General features: G+C 41.0%; 2 protein-coding genes across 9 annotated transcripts in view; both read right to left on the bottom strand.

Moving 5' to 3' along the window:
- Positions 1-5,208, bottom strand: part of setd5 (SET domain containing 5) — a 111,555-nt gene extending 106,347 nt beyond the window's left edge. For all 8 annotated transcript variants that reach the window (XM_062038203.1, XM_062038204.1, XM_062038209.1 and 5 more), the window contains exon 1: positions 4,802-5,208. The gene's annotated coding sequence lies outside the window, so the exon portion shown is untranslated. The remainder of the gene's footprint in view (positions 1-4,801) is intronic.
- A 933-nt stretch (positions 5,209-6,141) lies between these two features.
- Positions 6,142-18,993, bottom strand: si:dkey-19e4.5 (UBA_like_SF and PTH2 domain-containing protein). The gene is made up of 7 exons (XM_062037619.1): positions 18,811-18,993; positions 15,976-16,089; positions 12,952-13,023; positions 12,773-12,847; positions 12,579-12,676; positions 11,364-11,478; positions 6,142-9,616 (listed from the first exon to the last, which is right to left on the bottom strand). The coding sequence occupies exons 2-7, from the start codon at positions 16,081-16,083 to the stop codon at positions 9,530-9,532; spliced, it is 555 nt and encodes a 184-aa protein (XP_061893603.1). The 5' UTR covers positions 16,084-16,089; positions 18,811-18,993; the 3' UTR covers positions 6,142-9,529.
- Between the last annotated feature and the right edge of the window lie 659 nt (positions 18,994-19,652).

Genomic DNA, 19,652 nt, shown 5'->3' with positions numbered 1-19,652 from the left:
CACATGAGAAGAAAACGCAAGATTGCAGCTATTCTGGATACAACACATCTCAGACGGCAACATAGCAATGTTGAGCGACAGTTTTGGATAAAGCCTGGAAGAACGGCAGCCGGGTGGGATATGTTTGTCAACGAGTGTGTTGTGCCATCGGAACGGCAAGAGAATGTCCAGGTCAGCTATGATTCTACTTAGAGAAAAACTTTTGTCCATTTGTGGAAGGGGAGACAACGAGAATACGGGCTCCCGTGGACGAGGGAGTACTACGGAAAACAGCGAATGCATTTGGACTGGCAAAGCAGACTGTCAGTTATTGTCCGCCACGTATGTCGAGCGATTACTCAACGTCTAGTTTTGTACTTCATAACTATTGTGAAGCCATAAAGTGGTTGCGGCCATCAAGTACGACCGCCAATTTCAGCCTACAAGCACAGTGTCCTGACCAGATATCTAGATTGTTTGTTGTAAAATGTTATTTATCACATTGTTTACTTTCACACGTCCATTAAATATATGATTCATGTATGATGGCTCAGGTGTTGACTACAATAGGGCCAGTCTAGCAGCTGCTGATGGTGAGGCAAGCAAGGTTTACTGTTAAGAGAAATGTGGCAATAGTCTACATTGAAACACAGGGTAAGAATACACTTCCAGGTCAGAGGTGACTATGACGTTCGCATTTTTTTTCATGCATGCGTACTAGGTCGCATTACGGGGAGTGGGCCTTAAACGGTGGCATTGTGTGTGTGGGTGAACAAGGATAAGGTTAGGTGGGATATAGCCTGGATAACCTTAGGCCCCTTTTACACTAAGGTTATCCAGGGTAAATCCCACTTAACCTTATCCTTGTCTACACACACAATGGTCGTTTAAGATCCCCCCTCCCCCTAGTACACATGCGCGGAAAATGCGCACGTCATAGTCACCTCCAGTGTTGCTTTGTGTGCAAGTTCTTAAATTTAACTTATCTGTACAATATCCAGTGTTGTGGTATTTGAATAACTGGAATCCAGTGTGCTGTGGGGCCCTATTGTAGTGAATCACACCTGAGCCATCATAAATTAATCAAATCTTTAATAAACATGTAAAAGTACACAATGTGACAAAGAACATTTTACAACAATCAAACTAGGGATCTAGATATCTGGTCAGGACACTCTTTTGTCTTCATCTTCATAGTCCATTCGTTTTTGGTGACTTTATATACTCTGGACATAGACGTTGAGTCCGCGACATACATGGCGGACAATAACTGATACAGTCTGCTTTGCCAGTCCAAAAGCATTCGCCGTTTTCTGTGGTTTTCCCTCGATGGCCAGGTAATACAAAGCACTTGCTACCTTTTTTATCACATCCACGGTAGCCCACATTCTCGTTGACTCTCCTTCGACAAATGGACAAAGTTTTTCGCTAAGTAGAATCACAGCTGACCTGGACATTCGAAAGTTCTCTTGCCGTCTGAGATGCGTTGTATCCGAAGTAGCTGCAATCGCGCGTCTTCTTCTCTTAAGGTATTCATGGCTAACACGGGGCTTAGGTTAAATAATTATTCGTTTAAAGGCTTATCCGGCTTAGTGTAGACATGGCCTTAGTCTAAAAAGGGGCCTAAGTAAGCTAGCTGAATGGATAGCTAACTAGTGAGCTTGTTTCGGTGCTCCTGGTTGTTTCCCTGTCCTGCAACTCAGTGCAGCGTGTAGGCAAGAGGAACAGCGAGTACCTGCGGCTGAGGCGAGCGTTCAACACATTTTGTTTAGATTGTATTTTCATTGATATTTCATTAAAAAATTGCGGGAATGTTTAAGGCAAAGCTCTCAATTTACCGGTCGATCTACGTTCCCATCCTCACCTATGGTCATGAGCTTTGGGTTATGACCGAAAGGACAAGATCACGGGTACAAGCGGCCGAAATTAGTTTCCTCCGCCGGGTGGTGGGTCTCTCCCTTAGAGATAGGGTGAGAAAAGCTGTCATTCGGGAGGAGCTTAGAGTAAAGCCTGCTCCTCCACATGGAGAGGAGCCAGATGAGGTGGTTTGGGCATCTGGTCAGAATGCCACCCGAACGCCTCCATAGGGGTTACAGTGCCCGCCCTGGGATCGGTAGGTTTTGAGTTCAAACCCCGGCCGAGTCATACCAAAGACTATAAAAATGGGACCCAATATCACCCTGCTTGGCACTCAGCATCAAGGGTTGGAATTGGGCGCGGCCACCGCTGCTGCCCACTGCTCCCCTCAACTCCCAGGGGGTGAACAAGGGGATGGGTTGAATACAGAGGACAAATCTCACCACACCTAGTGTGTTTGTGACAATCATTTGTACTTGAACTTTAACTTAAGGTTAGGGCTGGGCGATATGTCGATATACCGCGGGTTTGTCTCTGTGCGATATAGAAAATGACTATATCATGATATTCGAGTATACGTTCTCACGCAGTTGCTTTTAGCTGCGGGGCATTAAACTGCATGCGTTTCCCACTCTTTCCTGTCTCTCCTTCTCACAGAGACTTAAAACAAGCGCACCTTCTTACATACGTCACATACTGTCACGTGAGCAACGTCACACGCTCCCGCGGAGCAGACAGGTAGCGACATGGTAACGTTAGCTGTGATGCTAACAGCTAACGGTGTGGTTTGAGTGGTAATATGAGAGAAAGAAGGTGCGAATCTGGTAACAAATGGAGGAATAATTAATTCTCAAGAAAAACAGCACGGGGTCCATCGTCTGACGATGGTTTGGCTTTAAGCGGGAATATGTCTTTACATGTCAACATCTCCGTTTGGTGCCACACCAACTAAATGTCGAAGCAACTATTTCCACATCAACATCGTAGGACATATACTATTTGATATGCAGCTCATTTTTATGTGACACTTATTGACATATCTTGTGTGTCATCATGCACAAAAGTGCACTTATAGCTTGTTATAAAATGTCTCTGACAATCTTGCACTTTCTGTTTTGAAATGACATGAATGTTTGTGCCACTGCTTAATAACTGTTAAATAAATACAGTGTTGGTCAATTGACTTAGTTGTGATTTCCCTCTCTGCATGAAAGTTTAAAATGAGCATATATTAATGCAGTATGAACAAAATGTTTTAATGTAGACACATAGAATCATCATACTGATGTGATTATATGTATCAAGTGTTCATTCAAGGCTAAGGCAAAATATCGAGATATATATCGTGTATCACGATATGGCCTAAAAATATCGAGATATTAAAAAAAGGCCATATCGCCCAGCCCTACTTAAGGTGTTTAGGGCACGTCCGACCGGTAGGAGGCCACGGGGAAGACCCAGGACATGTTGGGAAGACTACGTCTCCCGGCTGGCCTGGGAACGCCTCGGGATCTCTCGGGAGGAGCTGGACACAGTGGCTGGGGAGAGGGAAGTCTGGGCTTCTCTGCTTAGGCTGCTGCCCTCGCGAAACCGAACTCGGTTAAGCGGAAGAAGATGGATGGATATTTAAAAACGCAGATTTACGCATTTTTTTCTGTCATCTCACATACCAGCCTTTTAAAGAAAAAGGGTGCAGTTCTCCTGTAAATGTGGTATCAAATAAGTATTGAGAATCGTGGAAATTCACAGGTATCGACTACTGAAATCGTAGTAACGTGACAACCCTAATCACGCAAGGAAATTCTTGGCACGGATGACACTCTTGGGATTAGACAATGGCGTTCCAACCATTTATAGCCGGATCAATTAGTGCCTTTTCACAACATGACATCGGTGAGAACATACTGCAAATATTGTGCAACACGTATGACCTCATTTCAGGAAACGAGCTGGACTGTCTGTCCTAAAGATGTTATCTCGTCAACGTGCGTCCACGCCGGAAGCAACTTTGACGGCGCTTGTCCCGGAAACATTCCTGTTCCAACAATTTGCTCCTCGCACTCAGACATCGACATAAAAAAAAGTGAGGCTAAAAAAGGAAACAAGAGCTCCCCTTCTAAAATACCAACCATTTCTCCTGACCGCCACCGAGGCTGGGGGTTGTTCGGTGGGGGAGGAGAACATCACCAAACAAGCCGACTGCCCACTCATACGGAGGAAAAAAAAAAAAAAAAAAGACAGCCCAGCTTTCACACGCCCGAGCAAAGTTCCAGATAAATGTTACAACACGCGAAAGACTGAATTCGTTAGTTTATTCATTAAAAATGCACCTAAAAGGTTAATTAACATGTCAGCTAACTACAGCAGCTTAGCTACAACTAGCCACATTCATGCTAGCGAGCTAGCATCGTGGATGTTTCACAGGAAACTCGATGCGGTTTGTGCGAGATATGTTCGCTTTTATGTCCACAACGTAGCCTGCAAAGCTACATATTCAACACAAATGTCCATTCAAGTTACATCTTGGAAAAAAAAACATTAAATGCAGCAGAATTTCGATGGTTAAGTAAAGTTAGGTGTGATTGGCTCTTGCTTGACTGACACTAAATCAACCATTAAACGGCAAAAAGGTTGCGTTTAAATCGTTTCAGGGCATAATGATGATGACATATACAAACATTTGGGCGTTCACAATGTGTCTTAATCTCCAAAAAAAAACCACGAGGATGTCATGAAGAAGCAGGCAAAAACTGGAAAATGGTGGAGTAATGTTGGAGGGGCATTGAGGTCATCAACACGGCAAAGAATAGGGAGGACAAGTGGGCCGTATCGAACTACTTTTTATTAAACTTGAGTGTGCCTAGCTAACTTGGTTAGCCTTCTAGCTTGGGCTGGCTTGGCGGAAAACATGATATAATGCTTGTTTACTGTCTTATACGTGAACGTAACGTTGCGCGACACTCACCTAAAGATGCATAACAAACTTGCACAAGCGAGGCGAAGAAATAGAATCCCTCGGAGTAGCCCAACATCAAACCAGTAGGCCCCTCCGTCGGCCTCGGCGTTTCCTGGATTGCTAGCCCCTAAAAGTAGCTCCCTCTCCAGGGGTGGCAAACAAACTTCTCGGCGTCTCCCAGAAATGCAGGGAAAGTTAAATCCCCCGTCGCCTTCAGGTGCACTACATCCATGTGGTGTCTCCGGTAGATTCCATGTGGAAGTGGTGGCGGATTTATTTAAGGGTGTAATGTATTAATGTGTGTTTATGTTTGGCTATAGTGCTGTGTATGAAACAGGGCTCTGCTTCTGTGTCGGATCTTTGCATTCGAGAGGCGCCCATCCCCCCCACCCCCCTTTGCCGGCATCGACCGCGAGTCCAAGCGAAACTGACATACAACCACGCCATGGGGTTTCCTCGGCCACAGTGCAGGGGCTCTCTATTGGGCGGGGCTTGCGCCCTTTTCTCTGATTGGCTACTGGCGTGTCAGTCACCGCGAACGCGGACATCCGTGCGTGTGATTGGCTGCGAGCGTCCGGCGTCACCGGTTTTTTTCCACCACCCAAGCCACAAAGAGGCGTGGCTTTGCTAGGAGGAGAGACGAGAAGAACACGGTCTCCCACTACAGAGAGTTTGCTGCTGTTGGCACATGGCAGGAGCGACCGTCGAAGGCTGGATAACTAACAGACGATCTCAGGAAATTAAAGTTGTACTCAAACGGATTTCACTTTAATCTCGACCTTAGTGGGATTTATTACTTCCATTTTATTACGCGTCGTGTCTGCTTTGGAGGGAGCGCTAGATGCACAGGGTCTCCGGGGCCCATTTCCAGGGACATCAGAGTTAGCCCACGGGTCAGCCCCTCCTACCTGTACGTCAGGTGAATGTCCGATCGGAATTTATTTGCGTGGGACAATCCGTAATCATGGGGGCTGTTTTCCCCAGTCACGGAGGAATATACGGCTGTGTCTCGATGGAATACTTCCGTCGGTACATTTGAATAAGTACAGAACTTACTTCCTGTCAGTGTGGTATGGTCCCTATTAATTAACTGCTCTGTCGAAATAGGTGCATTTTCGTGTTGTATTTTTTAGTAAGTCTGGTAAAATGCGGCGATTGACCGAATGTTGCACTCAACACGCCCTAAATGTGAGTGTGTGGCGAGGGAGCTTTGTCACCATGTTTGTCACTGTCCCGATTGGTTTGCGCATGCGCAACTACAACTTCCTGCTGTGCTATTCATAGTCTTGACCACTTTTGTGTCGTACAAAAGTATGCGCAGTCAAACTTTTTTAATGTATTTATTTCGGACAGTCATAGGCTATAAGATCAAAACGACATATTCAAATTTGAATAATGAACGTTTCGGGTGTATTGTTTTTTTTTATATATGATTTGAGATGATCAGTTGATACTTTTGCGGACCGTTAAAAACAACTGCCGTCAAGGAGGGACCCAGCATTTTGCATATATTTTTGGCGCATGCGCAAACGGATCGGACAAAGGCCAGGCTGACGACATTCAGAAAATTCTTTATAATCATTTTGTGATTGTAAACAAAGGCTCTATTTTATTATCGCCCCATGTTGTTCTTATAGTTCGTATGTATGCTTGTTGTTTTTGTCTGGATTGGTTTACGCTTTAAGTGTCACGTTTGGATGTAAATAAAGCTTTGAAGAAAAAAATAACCTCAACTCGCCATCTTGTGTCTATGCAAAGCCGAAACACTAAATACCCCGTCACTGCAAGATCGGTCCACGCATGCGCAAAGACGTCACTTCCTGGATTTGGAGCTTATTTAATGGCGGAGCTTCTGCGACGTCATGTTCTGATATTTTAATGTCTTGTTTTGTACAAAAAACATTGCTTACCTAGGAGTAAAAGGGAACAATAATATAAACATGAACAATCAGTCAATAAAAAAAAATCGGAGTTATCGTCACTTTTTCAACCACTTAACTTTTCTGTCATTGCAATAAATGAAGCACGGACTACCATCGCTTACTTACTATGACAATTTATATCTGCGGCCTGACAAAAGTATAGTTTTAAAATCAGTATTTTGAATTGGTGTAAATAAAGTAGTGGGGGGGAAAAAAGGTTGCTTTCTTGCCATTTAAGGCTGCCGAGCACATCGTTCAGGTTTCTGTACGGCTCTGTAGTTTTAAAAACAAATGCTATATTCTTGTTTTCATTTGTTTTGTATATCATTTTTTATATGACATTCATATTTAAATAAAGATTACGAAACTATGGTAACTGTGACTGTGGGCACGATTATAACTGCCGGAAAAACAAGTTAGGAAAGTGGCGCGCATGCGTGGACCGCTCGCTTAGTGACGCCTCAATAGTAACTCATACTTATATACAAAGCCAGAATTATGAGGAAAAAGTCACAATTTCGAGATAGAAAGATAAATTGTGGGGGAAAAATATCGAAATTATGAGACGAAAAGCCAAAATGAGAATTATAACTTATCTCATAATTACAATTGTTTAATCTTTTGTGACAAAATACACAAACAGCATTGGTGTTAGAATACAGCAGTAAGTTTTTTAAATTGACTTAAAAATGTAATATTTTTTCTGTAGCTTTAATTTGTTTTCTTGTTGGTTAAAACGTGCTTGGTCTTCTTTTATGGATTTAATGTTATTGTTCTACCATTCGTCCTCCATGTACTGGTTCATAGTAAAGTCAGAATACACAAGATCATCTTTAGGCTGTATAATGTTGCTGTGCTGTCTTTCTGCCGAGTAGTGAGTACACATGTGATACATGCATGACAGTTTCATCTGCAAAAAGGTACATTGAGTAAGCCCATCAGTTCACATATAGCAAGACGAGACGATATGTTTAGCAAGTATGCAAACATCACTACACGGTCAGGATCATTACAACACAGGAGAGTAACATGTACATGTTGACACATCTGTACTCAAAGGTGCATCTTCGTTAAATCAATATTTACAGCAGTGGTGTCCAAAGTCTGGCCTGGAGCCCATTTGTTGCCGCAGCACATTTTCTATCCATGAAAAGGGAAGTGTTTCGTTACATTATGGGGGACGACTAGACATACACTAAAATATTAAACAAAAATGTGCAAAAAAAAGTATCTATAGTATCTATATCAGCTATTCATTAATATTTTTAAATAACACTGCAAATTACCTTCTATAAAACAGAAACCTGTCATCTACAATTAAATTAGCTTTCGATTGTGTAATCAAAATATCAGCAGTGTAACAAAAATGTATCATGGTCAATTGTCATCCCTTATATTTGACTTCACTGTAAACAAAAATAATTAGAGATGCTTCGATCAGGGTTTCATGCCGTCTGATCATCCATAAGTAAAATCGGCCGATGCCGATCACAAGTATTAACTGTTCATTTTTAAATGATCTATGATGAATCTGACAGTTGAACAATATCAACTCAACATTTAAACTAACTCCTTATTGTCTATTGTGTGTAATATGTTCAGCCTTGTCCTCAATGATAATGACACTGTAGAGACTCATAAATGCAGTTTATTTGCCGTAATGGAGGTGATTATCATTAGCCTGGAGGAGCGGCTCCACACTGTGTATGGAGACACATAACTAGCTGTTTGTCAGCCTGGGGACTAAAAATAAATTGTGTCATCAATATGGGATCAGCAATAAAATGCATTAATTACATACTTTATTATGATCTGCACATCCCTATGAAAAAGTATTTTAATAGTATTTGGATACTATGGAATCTTTTATTGAAGCATTTTAATTGTGAATAAGGCCACATTAAAACTATTTTTAGTTGAGTAACTTAAACTTCTTGTCCTTTTTTTACTTACAATAGATTAGCGTGTTTAATAAACAAAAGGCGAAATACTTTTGAATGTTCTCTACATGACTCTCAGAGGGAGAAGTTTGGACACCGCTGGCTTACACAGAAAAGTGAAATACATGCAATAAAAAAGGTAAACTACTGCCCATGTAGCATCAGTGCTAACTCTTTCTATTGTATGCTAGCAGACATACATGTAGTCAGAGCGGCGACCATATGACTGGGCGTTAGTGAAGATGGATTAAGATGGTTCCGAAGAAAGAATAGCGGAGTGCAAAAGCCACCGCCAACAAAGACGAAAGCAACACAGGGGTGCTAACCAACAGTCATGCAAAAGTTGTAATTTTGTGTGACAAGAGCAGCTGAGCTATGCACGAGCACGTGAAGATAAACACCTGGTGCAACATTTGGACGTGGCTGCTCAGCCAAGTAGCATATTATATGATGTGAATGTATGTCTTTGCACAAGCAGCAGTGTTACATTTTTCAATGAAAGGGCTGAGTAAGACGGTTTTAGGTCCGTGAATGATTTGACAAGACAGTCGTACATGCGTGTATATAAACCAGAAGACGGGTCTTCAGGGGAACATTGCATTTTTCAAAGTGGAAAGACTTGACCCGCTACTTCCAGAATCCTAACAGCGCAGCACACAAGCTACACTCTAATACACACACAAGCTACACACTAATTCAAAAAGAACGACCAGTTGGAAATGTTCATGTTTTAAGACTTAGTGTGGGGTTACTTGTCTTCTGTCTGGCATGTTAACGGTTAAACACGTGCTAGCTTCTTGCTTTCTTTGGGAAATTGTGCCCTCTGCTTGTTGCTGTCAGACATTACACCTTTGCGTCTTGTGGTCTGGAGGACATCACAGCAGCTTCAGACTCCCGGTGACATTGTTTACCATTTCCTCCTCACCCATTACAGCCAGGACAGTACGGGAGCCAGACTCCACCTAGAAAAACAAAACAAATAACAGTTAGGACAAATTCATTCTGCGTGATGGGGCCAAAACTCAACATAACAGATTGATTACCGTTGTCTCTCACCTAGGGGTGTAACGGTACACAAAAATTTCGGTTCGGTACGTACCTCGGTTTAGAGGTCACGGTTCGGTTCATTTTTGGTACAGTAAGAAAACAACAAAATATACATTTTTGGGTTATTTATTTACCAAATTTGCAAAATCTTCCACCAAAAATATTTTTCTTAGTGGAATATTTGATGTGAAGTAATCGGAACCTTGGATAGGTCAATAATTCATAATAACATTGATTTTGATTCATTATGTTTTGAGCAATGACAGTTTGAAAGAAAAAAAAACAGCTTTGTTTTATTAGTCAACATTGCAACTTTTTCTAAATTACATTTCACCTTTTAAGCTTTTTTATTTCACTTTTGTTATGTTTTTGTTTATTTTAATAGTATTTTTAGAATGTGCCGTGGGCCTTTAAAACATTAGCTGTGGGCCGCAAATGGCCTCCGGGGCACACTTTTGACACCCCTGCTATAGATAATACAAAATTAAATGTGATAAATCTATGGATAAAAAGCAGAGCCTGGCGACGCATGCACGTTTATCATAACTCTCTCTCTCTCTCTGCCCCTCCCTCACCAATGCTGCTGCGCGTGCACAATTTGTTTTGTTTTTAACCCCTTCTTAACACTGAACGTACATTGAAAATACACGCAACCCTAACTCAAAATGCCAGACATTTGAGGCATTTAAGAAAGTCCGCCCTGACAGCTCCGCAAAAGAGGACATGTCTGGTGAAAAGAGGACGTATGGTCGGTCTATTGTAGCCTGTTAGCTGCTAGCATGCCGTGTGTTGTGCCTCAGTGTGCATTGTTTGCACAACGTGCGTTACGCTACTTAATATGTCCGCGTGGAAACTCGTTCGGTACACCTCCGAACCGAACCAGAACCCCCGTACCGAAACGGTTCAATACAAATACACGTACCGTTACACCCCTACTCTCACCACAACACACTTCAAATATTGCGGCTTCACTACACTGCACTTTATTTTATTTTTTGGACACATTCTACAATTTTTTGGGCCAAAACTAAGTCTTATATGTGTTACAGTTCAGTATTTGTCTTATTTGCTATCATTATGTGTAACCGATGTCGCCACTTAATGCTAATGCGATGTGGAATGACATGCAGTGCTGAACTATTGCAAGAACAACTTACACACGTGGTTTCAGCACAAGGAAGCCCATCTCTAACTTAGAGCAATCACCAAGAGGATTGTATTAAAGTATTTCCACATTGTGGTTGTGTTGTACTGGCCGGGTGACCGCCATAGCAAGGACGCGTAGAGGAGCTTGCAGAGTGCTGCTTCAGTGTTTATAGCTCCATCTTTATTGTTAGTTTTTAAGCCAAAATATGTCCATTCTAGGCAGTATAGTACGGTAAATGTTTTAAATTTGTTAGTACAGGTATATCGTACAACCCTTGTATATGCATTATGATTTAAATATAATAGGATAGAAATAGTGAAAAAATAGCAGTACTCATTTAGCATATAACAAATAAAATACATTCCATATGTCAAGAATGTCGACAATAAGCAGCTAAAATAGTGAAAAGGTGACCAGGACACAAATGTCCACATAAAAGGCAGACAGAAGTTATGCTTGTGTACATGTGAGTGATGCTGAACAGACAGAAAGACAATGATGTCATGTTTGCTCACCTGAGTAAGGCCAGCATCCTGGACCAGGTAAGTGGGCAGACTGAGGCTCATGGCCAAAGCCTGGAGCTCCAACAGATGAGACACATTGGTGCCTTGGACCACAATCTTCTTAGCTCTGCATCCACATAACAACAATGCGTGTTTTCACAGTATATTTCATCAACATACTATCCAGAACTATTTCCTAACCGTCTTCTAGGTACTTTTGGGCATATATTTCAAGTTTACATGGCAAATATTAGAATTTATAACTCGTAGCCCAATGCCAACAAAAGCAGGAAGAGGTATAGAGAAACATTTCAAACAAAAGCAAGAAAAAATGTCTGCAGTATCCACAAAGGAAATCCAAATATGTATAAATATATTAAACACCAACTCCTCCATTGTACAATCCTTCAAAATAACTGAGGCAGAGATTAAGCCTTTTATTTGGTAGTCGTTCCCCTTCTGCTGCATAGACGAGATGGCGACTATCACTGCACAGTGCACACTCACCATTCTACATGTGCAACTTCCAGGTACTGACATTGCACTGCAAAGACAAAAGGCTAAAATATGCTCTCCCATCTTGCTCCTCCCTTGCCCCCCGCAGACCCTGACGTGTACTTCCCCTAGCTTGGTGTCAGCAGCGACGTTGACCGCAATGCTGTGATTGGTCATCTTTTGCTTTTTATTAGTATCACTAGCTGCTAGGTAACAATTAGCACCACTAACTAGTGATTAGTGCCACTAGGTAGCAATTAGTTCAGATTGTGTTATGCTTGCCATTAGCAAGCTACCGGTAGTTCACTTTTCCAGGAAATGAGCAGTATCAACAGTCCGTGAATTTTCAGGGCGTTTATCAATTACGGTTTTACGATAATTTTCATTTGAAACAATAATACCAACAGTCAAGAGTTTTATTGCAGTTTACTATTAATACCAGTGGTATGTACATCCCTTAAAAAGTTGAAGTGTACCAAACTGATGTAGTTCAGGCAGATGTAACTGCACTGAAGTCATACGGCATACTTAGACAAACTATTACTACTACAATGTGTAACACTTACAGTAATACTTGTTATACACCTCATTAACAAGAGGTGAAACAAAATAAATGTCATTTTGCAAATGACTACAATGACAAAATGCTTCAATTGTGTTATTGATTCAGAATGTCCCTACATTTATTGTAGTACATAATTATGAATGTACAGTAGCTACATGATGTCTTACCCACTGTGGTCCCACTTCCAGGCCATCTCCCTCCAGCTGCTTTTCTCCTGCAGGGTCTGGTATAATCCCACAGCGGCATGGCCCACCTGAGCAGCTACCTGCGCAGGATGTCAACAACTCTCTGAGCTATTTTTGCTTGAGTAAGTTTTCCCAAAACACAACATCTGCAGTAATTCTAAGCAGGGAAATCATACCTTTCCTACACCCATGGCAAGGTCCATGTTGACCACAAACACCATTTTGAACATCAGGTCATCATCACCCTCCTCCTGCAGAGGACACACATGCAAGATTGAGATGTGGCTTTGGACTAACTCTCTGGCTCTTATGTGACAACGTGTACCTGTTGAGACTAAGGCTATCTTAAGGGCACCTCATTCTCCAGTTTGTTGAAGTAGTACATGGCCGCCTCCTCAGCAGAAACATTCAGAGTATGCAGGAGTGCCTGGAAATAATGAAGGAAACAAAACATAATAAGCACAGGTTCATGTTCGAAATAAACTAAAAGAAAGAAAGAAAGAAAAGAAAGGCTACCATTGATGTCTGATAAAAGAGCAAATGAACCTTGAAAGTAGGGCTGTCTTCAAATAGTCTTTAGATTCTATTCTGCCATTTGGATTAGACAACTTTCAACCTCACAGTCTAATTGTCTGTATCACCCCAAATTTCCACTAGATACAGAACAGCACCACCACGGCAGCGAACTCTTTCTGTTTACATTCTAGTCATATGTGTCCATTTCCATCGCCCCTGCGCACGGTACCGCATTCCTGCGCTAAATATAAGCAGATCATCTATTTTTGCCCGTTGCTGCCAGACAGTGGATCAAATTAGCTAAAATCTGCTTGTGTGGGAAGTCATGCACAAACACAAAATAAAATATCCGATTCACTTTCAAAATAATACAGGCGAATATTTTAATATTTCAAACAAAAGCAATTAAATTAGTTTGCAGTATCCACACAGAAAATCTAAATATGTATACAAATATTAATCCCCAACTCCTCCATTGTACAATCATTCAAAATAACTGAGGCAGAGATTATGTCTTTTGTGTGATACCTTCTGCTACATAGACAAGATGGCGACTAACACTGCAAAGTGCACACTCAGGAAGGCGGATCGTATTTACACTTTGAAACATCCTAATGTGCAAAAACGGAACTGAAGTCAACTTGTCAAAGGTTTTCAGACGTAATTTTACCTCGTTGACACAAATGGATGAGGAAATGCTGATTCTGGAGGTTTAAAATCAAACAATCAAATCACCGGCACATCCTGAACAGCTATTTGGTGTACTGCATCAAATACTAGCTGATATGGGGCCAGGGAAACGGTTAGCGGGAGTTAAATGAGATGTGTGTCTGTGTACGCCTGCCAGGGATGATGTTACTGGTAATAAAGTCAAGTTAGTGTCATCACAGACAGTCTGTGGGTATTGATGGACGGCAACACTTGAGACGTTCCACAGTGTTGCCGCATTTTGAATGGAAGGACCACATTTATTTGAATTTGCTGCTCTGGAAGGATACAGTTAACTGTTTACTTTACTACAATGCCCCTTATCACATAACACACAAATTTGCAAGATCTCGTAAATATCTGCACGACTTCGCTGCACGGCGGAGCCAAACAATGCGCATCAGAATGGCAGTAGGGATTGGCAGACAGCAGAGACACACAGTGGCGCAGTTCAGGCAGCTGTTACACATTTGGTGGAAATCCAGGGTAAATATTAGAGCTGGGTCAATAAAGTGTTATGTAACGCGATCATCATCATCATCATCATAGTAGTCTGTCGGGCACGACAATGACTGTTTCATTTTGGTCGGATCATAGTCCTCCACTCAGCCCGGTCTTTTGACTTCAGCTGCCAGGTTGCAGTGTCGATCTTCAGTTCCCTCAAATTCCGTTTAACGGTGTCCTTGTACGGTAGCTTTGGCCTCCCTCGGTTTCGTTTCCCTTCCTCCAGCTGTGAGTAGAGCAGATGCCGAGGGAGCCGCTCGTGACTCATTCTCTCTACATGCCCGACCCATCTCAGGTTCGTTTGGGTTAAGATGTCATCCATCAATGGCAGTCCAGCACGACTTAGGACTTCTGTGTTCGGGATTTTGTCTCTCCAGGAGATGTCCATGATGGTCCAAAGGTGGCGCATCATGTAGGCGATAGACACGTAATAAATATCAATTAAAAATGTGTTTGATAAATATAAATATTTTTTGGTCGGAAGAAACCGGAAGTTACGACGCAAGGTTAGTTGCATGAACACAGGCACTCGTGCCCGAGCAATGGTAGTGACACGCCCACAGCCAATCAGATAATAGTATCAATTATCAAGTTTGGTTGCGCCATCTTGCTGTTGATTCTCTGCATGGAGTGAGAAGAAAAACTGAAATTTGAAGAAATTGTCATTAAAACAGGAAAGGTCACCTCAACAGTATTGCAGTGTTTTTGGATTTTTTCAAGCTGATCGTAGACCTTATACATATCCCAGTCCTAGTAAATATTCCTCCCTCTCAGTGGGAGGGAGGTCAGTTTGTACCTGCCGGGCGCCCCGAGTATAGCAGTGTTCATCATGTCTCCTTTAAGTATCTTTTTTTTTTTAGAGAGTAAGAAATAAATCTTAGTTTGTTGTCATTTCAGACTTTCTGAAAGCGGTCGCTGCTTCCTGGTATGACATCACATCTCTAGAATCAGTTGGCATGTTTTGACCTCCCACATCTTTTATTATATAAAAACTATTTGTCTGAACACAAGAATATTTTTTTACATGTTGAAAGGATGTTTCTACATTGGAGATGTAATAGAAGGTCATCTGTACGCGCTGTGGAACTCGTATATTAAATGATCATGACTGGGACACACCGCCTTGCTCCGGCGGTGTAGTTCCCCTCTTGAAAAAGGTAATTATCCTTTCACTTGTTTACGAATTTAAACTTTGTTACGACTTATACATCCTCTATTTAGTCAAGTTTGATGTCTTCTTGGTGCTGCGCCAGAACAGACCTTAAAAACTGTGGTTTAGCCTTTTTTTGAGTTGGAAAAAGTCACAAATGGGATCTTTGTTTTGTCACTTTGGTGAAAGCCTGCATTTCTTTAATAAGTATCTTTGATTAACTTGGAAATATTCACGTGACATTATTGACACCTAGTGACCAGTCAGCATGTTCCTCATCGGTTTATTTCCATCCATCCATCCATTTTCTACCGCTTGTCCCTTCCGGGGTCGCGGGGGTGCTGGAGCCTATTTCGCATTGGGGAAAAAACATGCCACAAATAGGACTTATGGTGGATGATGGGCAAGATCTAAATCAGATTTGACTATTTAATCCTTAATTGAAGACAGCCCTACTTGGAAGCTACAAGAGCTAGCTTGCACATTAGTGCGCTGTTCTACCTGTTTAGCTGCCTCTTCTGGAATGTCCAGCTCTCTGAGTTGTTGCAGAAACACCGGGTTCACTTCCTGGGAACCGCAGTCTGGATTTGCTTGCTTTGGGGGCTCCATATTCTTCTGCAAAAAAAAAAAAAAAAAAGGACAAGCCAGAATTCAATGCCACATTTCAAAGTGCAAAGGATGCAAGTGAACCAACAGACACAGCAGCTGTAAATCTCATGGTCCTTATGCGTAATTGTTTCAAACAATGCTCTTAAGTTAGGGACGACAGTGGTCCAACATTGTTAGACACTTAACAATTCTTACTTGAACACAACACCCAAACACTAGATATTTTTTGATCAATTGGTCGTATTCCTGGAGTCCGCCACTAAAGCCAGAAATGATCATAACATCATGAAATAGGAGAGCCTGTGCCTCTGCCGCACCCTGACCTTCCTGTAGTAAAACAACGTCCTGAATCCAGAGTGTGATACAGATCAGCCCCAAAATGTAATCACTCGTTCCTTATGCCATTTCTGGCATTTCCTGAAAGTTTCATCCAAATGTGCCAATAACTATTTTAGCTATTTATAGCAGAATTTAAAAAAAAGTGAACCCTTCTATGAGTCATCCATCTTTGTCTCTGCAGGGCGTTAGTGACCTCAAAGAACAGGCTTTATCAGTATCATGTAGTATCATGCTTCATACCCCGCTTTGAAAAGCTGTGCCCTGCAAAACATGCTCATTGTAGCCATTAATACTGACTTCCTCATTTTGATTGAAATAAATCAGCACAAATGGTTTGATTTATTTTTGTTTTGTAGGTTAAAGTGTTTTGAATATTATGATTCTGACTTAATGTTGCTGATCAATTTGAATGTATTATTTATTTTTTGTAATTTTATTTTTCACTATCAAATTGTTCAAGTTTGTAAATTTTTTAATAAGTTTAATTAAGTTTAAATAAATGTAAGTTGATACATATATTTTGTATTGTTAAGGATACAATGTTATGCAGAGCTGTACTTATAAAAATGTATGGACAAATAATACTATGGAGCAAAACCGAAAATAACTGAGAAGCACAGAGGACGTAAGTTAACATAGTAGAAATGATCCAGATCAGGCCTAAACATCAAATTAGTTGTTCCTTATCTTTCTGATACCTCCTAAAAGTATAATGAAAAACCGACAAACGTTTTGACTGATTAATAAAACAACTGAATGATTACATAACTTCCTGGCAGAGGTCATACAAATGCAATAGCGAGCTTCGGTTATGTTGACAACCGTTCACGTCGACGTCAGTCAGCCACTTCAACGCACTGAATAATTAATCACAAAGAATTGGAGTCTTAATATCGATTGAGCGATGGAATCCAACACTTTGATAGTTGCATTATTTAACAAAACCTCCATAATGAAATGGGTAGTGCTTTCTTAGTCGTGTTATTGAAGAACAGTAAATGGTATTTTGTGCTTAATTAGGTGTAGTATTTGTTTTAACAAAACTTCTACGATGAAAAAAAAAATATTGTAGCCTCTTCAGTATTTTTGTTATAACAAAATAGTATGCTTTATCAGTTGTTGTTTTTTAACAATTTATTAGCCTATTTATAAACCTTCAAAATGCTTGGACACCTCCATCCTGTACCATGGCTGATATTCTATTCCATAGCATCGACACAATAAAATGACAAAACAAATTCAAATTTATAAGTGAATTCTAACTTTTTATTTTATTTTTTATAAATACTTTTGTTTATGATCAAGCTCTAGTCCAGTGGTTCTTAACCTGGGTTCGATCGAACCCTAGAAGTTCGGTGAGTCGGCCTCAGGGGTTCGGCGGAGGTCAAGACACACCCGACTCATCGTGTAAATAAAAACTTCTCCCCATCGGCGTATTATGGATACCCCTAAAAAATGTCCCCTCTAATTTTCCATCTGATTTGCAGGTGTGTAATTCGTTGTGGTTCATTTTGTGCATATTCCTAGATCTGGAGTAAAGTGGCCTAGTGGTTAGAGTGTCCGCCCTGAGATCGGTAGGTTGTGAGTTCAAACCCCTGCGGCCGACTCACCGAACCCCTAGGGTTCGATCGAACCCAGGTTAAGAACCACTGGACTAAAGCTTATTCGTAAACAAAAAAAGTATTAAACAAAAAAAAAGAAGTTAAAATTCACTTATAAATTTGAATGCATTCCTCTGTTTTATGTCATTTTATTGTGTCTGTGCTATGGGATATAATATCGCATAGCATGGCCGAGTCATGCCAAAGACTATAAAAATGGGACCCATTACCTCCCTGCTTGGCACTCAGCATCAAGGGTTGGAATTGGGGGTTAAATAACCAAAAATGATTCCCGGGCGTGGCCACCGCTGCTGCCCACTGCTACCCTCACCTCCCAGGGGGTGATCAAGGGGATGGGTCAAATGCAGAGGACACATTTCACCACACCCAGTGTGTTGTGTGCCAATCATTGGTACGTTGACTTTAAATAGTTTTCTTTTTTTAAGAAAAAAAAAAAAATCATTTTGCAATGTTTTCGATTTTTCAATGTTGACATTTTTCTCCGTACCCTTAATCAGATGTTGACAATCAAACAATCCTCATATGAACAAGACTACGATGACGCAACTGTTAGCGGTTAGCAAAGCAGATGAGCGCGTCATTGTAAGAACAGCGTTATCAAAATGTTTTCTTAGCGGACAAATGTAATTGAGGAATTATGATTTCAAGAAAGACATGACATATTATTGTGTTATTAAACGCTCCTACTGCGTGCTTGCGTCAAATATGTAACGTGACGTTAGCATTAGCCCGCTAGCACTAGCCTAGCTCTTGAAATGTGATTTACCTGAAGAAGACGCTTGTGAGCTGGAACGTCAGTTAATTGAGAGGAACTTTCTTGACTAATGCTCTCGTTTTTTATCACGACGGACAGATTTGTCCTAATTTTTCATTCAAGAATTCCTTCGTGCCTTTTGTCGTCGGCCGTGTTACTCCTTCTTCTTCTTCTTCTTCTCTGCAAGCAGCCTTATTAAGCATTACCGCCACCTTCTGGTATGGAGTGTGGACCGAGATGAAACCCTACTCTATATTATTTTATTTACCTCAGTCTTTTTAAAAAAAAATGTATGTCGACAGTATAATACAATTAAATAAAACCTGCTGGTGAAATTAAGAAATATTTATGATGCAGTTTTATTGTAAAAATATATATATAAAAAAATCACATGAAAGATCCAACCTACGCATTAAAGTTATATAATGTGGACTTCAGGAACACGTTCGTTTTTCAAAATAAAACTAAAAATAAGACATAACAACTAGGGCTGTAAATCTGTAAACAGTTTTCTTACCGTAAAATGTATCATTGTTATTAAAGTGCATTATTGTCAATGGAAAAAGGATACCACTTTTATTTGTACGCAAACATTCTAGCAACTGAGCCGGCATTTGTTTATTGTAAAATGTACTGACTTATTTTACGGTGGAAGTCGTAGTGAGAATATTTGGCATAGTGAGTGTACAGTAATACACTTATACTAGTCGTCTTGGCTAAGTAGACTCTAAAAAAGTGACGGTTTGCTTACTCGACCGAGCAAACGGTGATACGTCAGCACCGACAGGACACAAATGTTTATTTACCTTCGCTTCCTTGTGTGGGACCCTTAATCGTTGAAAATATCAAAACAA

Source organism: Entelurus aequoreus, linkage group LG26 (genome assembly GCF_033978785.1).
Source record: "Entelurus aequoreus isolate RoL-2023_Sb linkage group LG26, RoL_Eaeq_v1.1, whole genome shotgun sequence".
Taxonomy (NCBI): Eukaryota; Metazoa; Chordata; class Actinopteri; order Syngnathiformes; family Syngnathidae; genus Entelurus; species Entelurus aequoreus.
The sequence above is the reverse complement of the archived record's forward strand: the minus strand, read 5'-3'. Positions and strand labels throughout refer to the sequence as shown.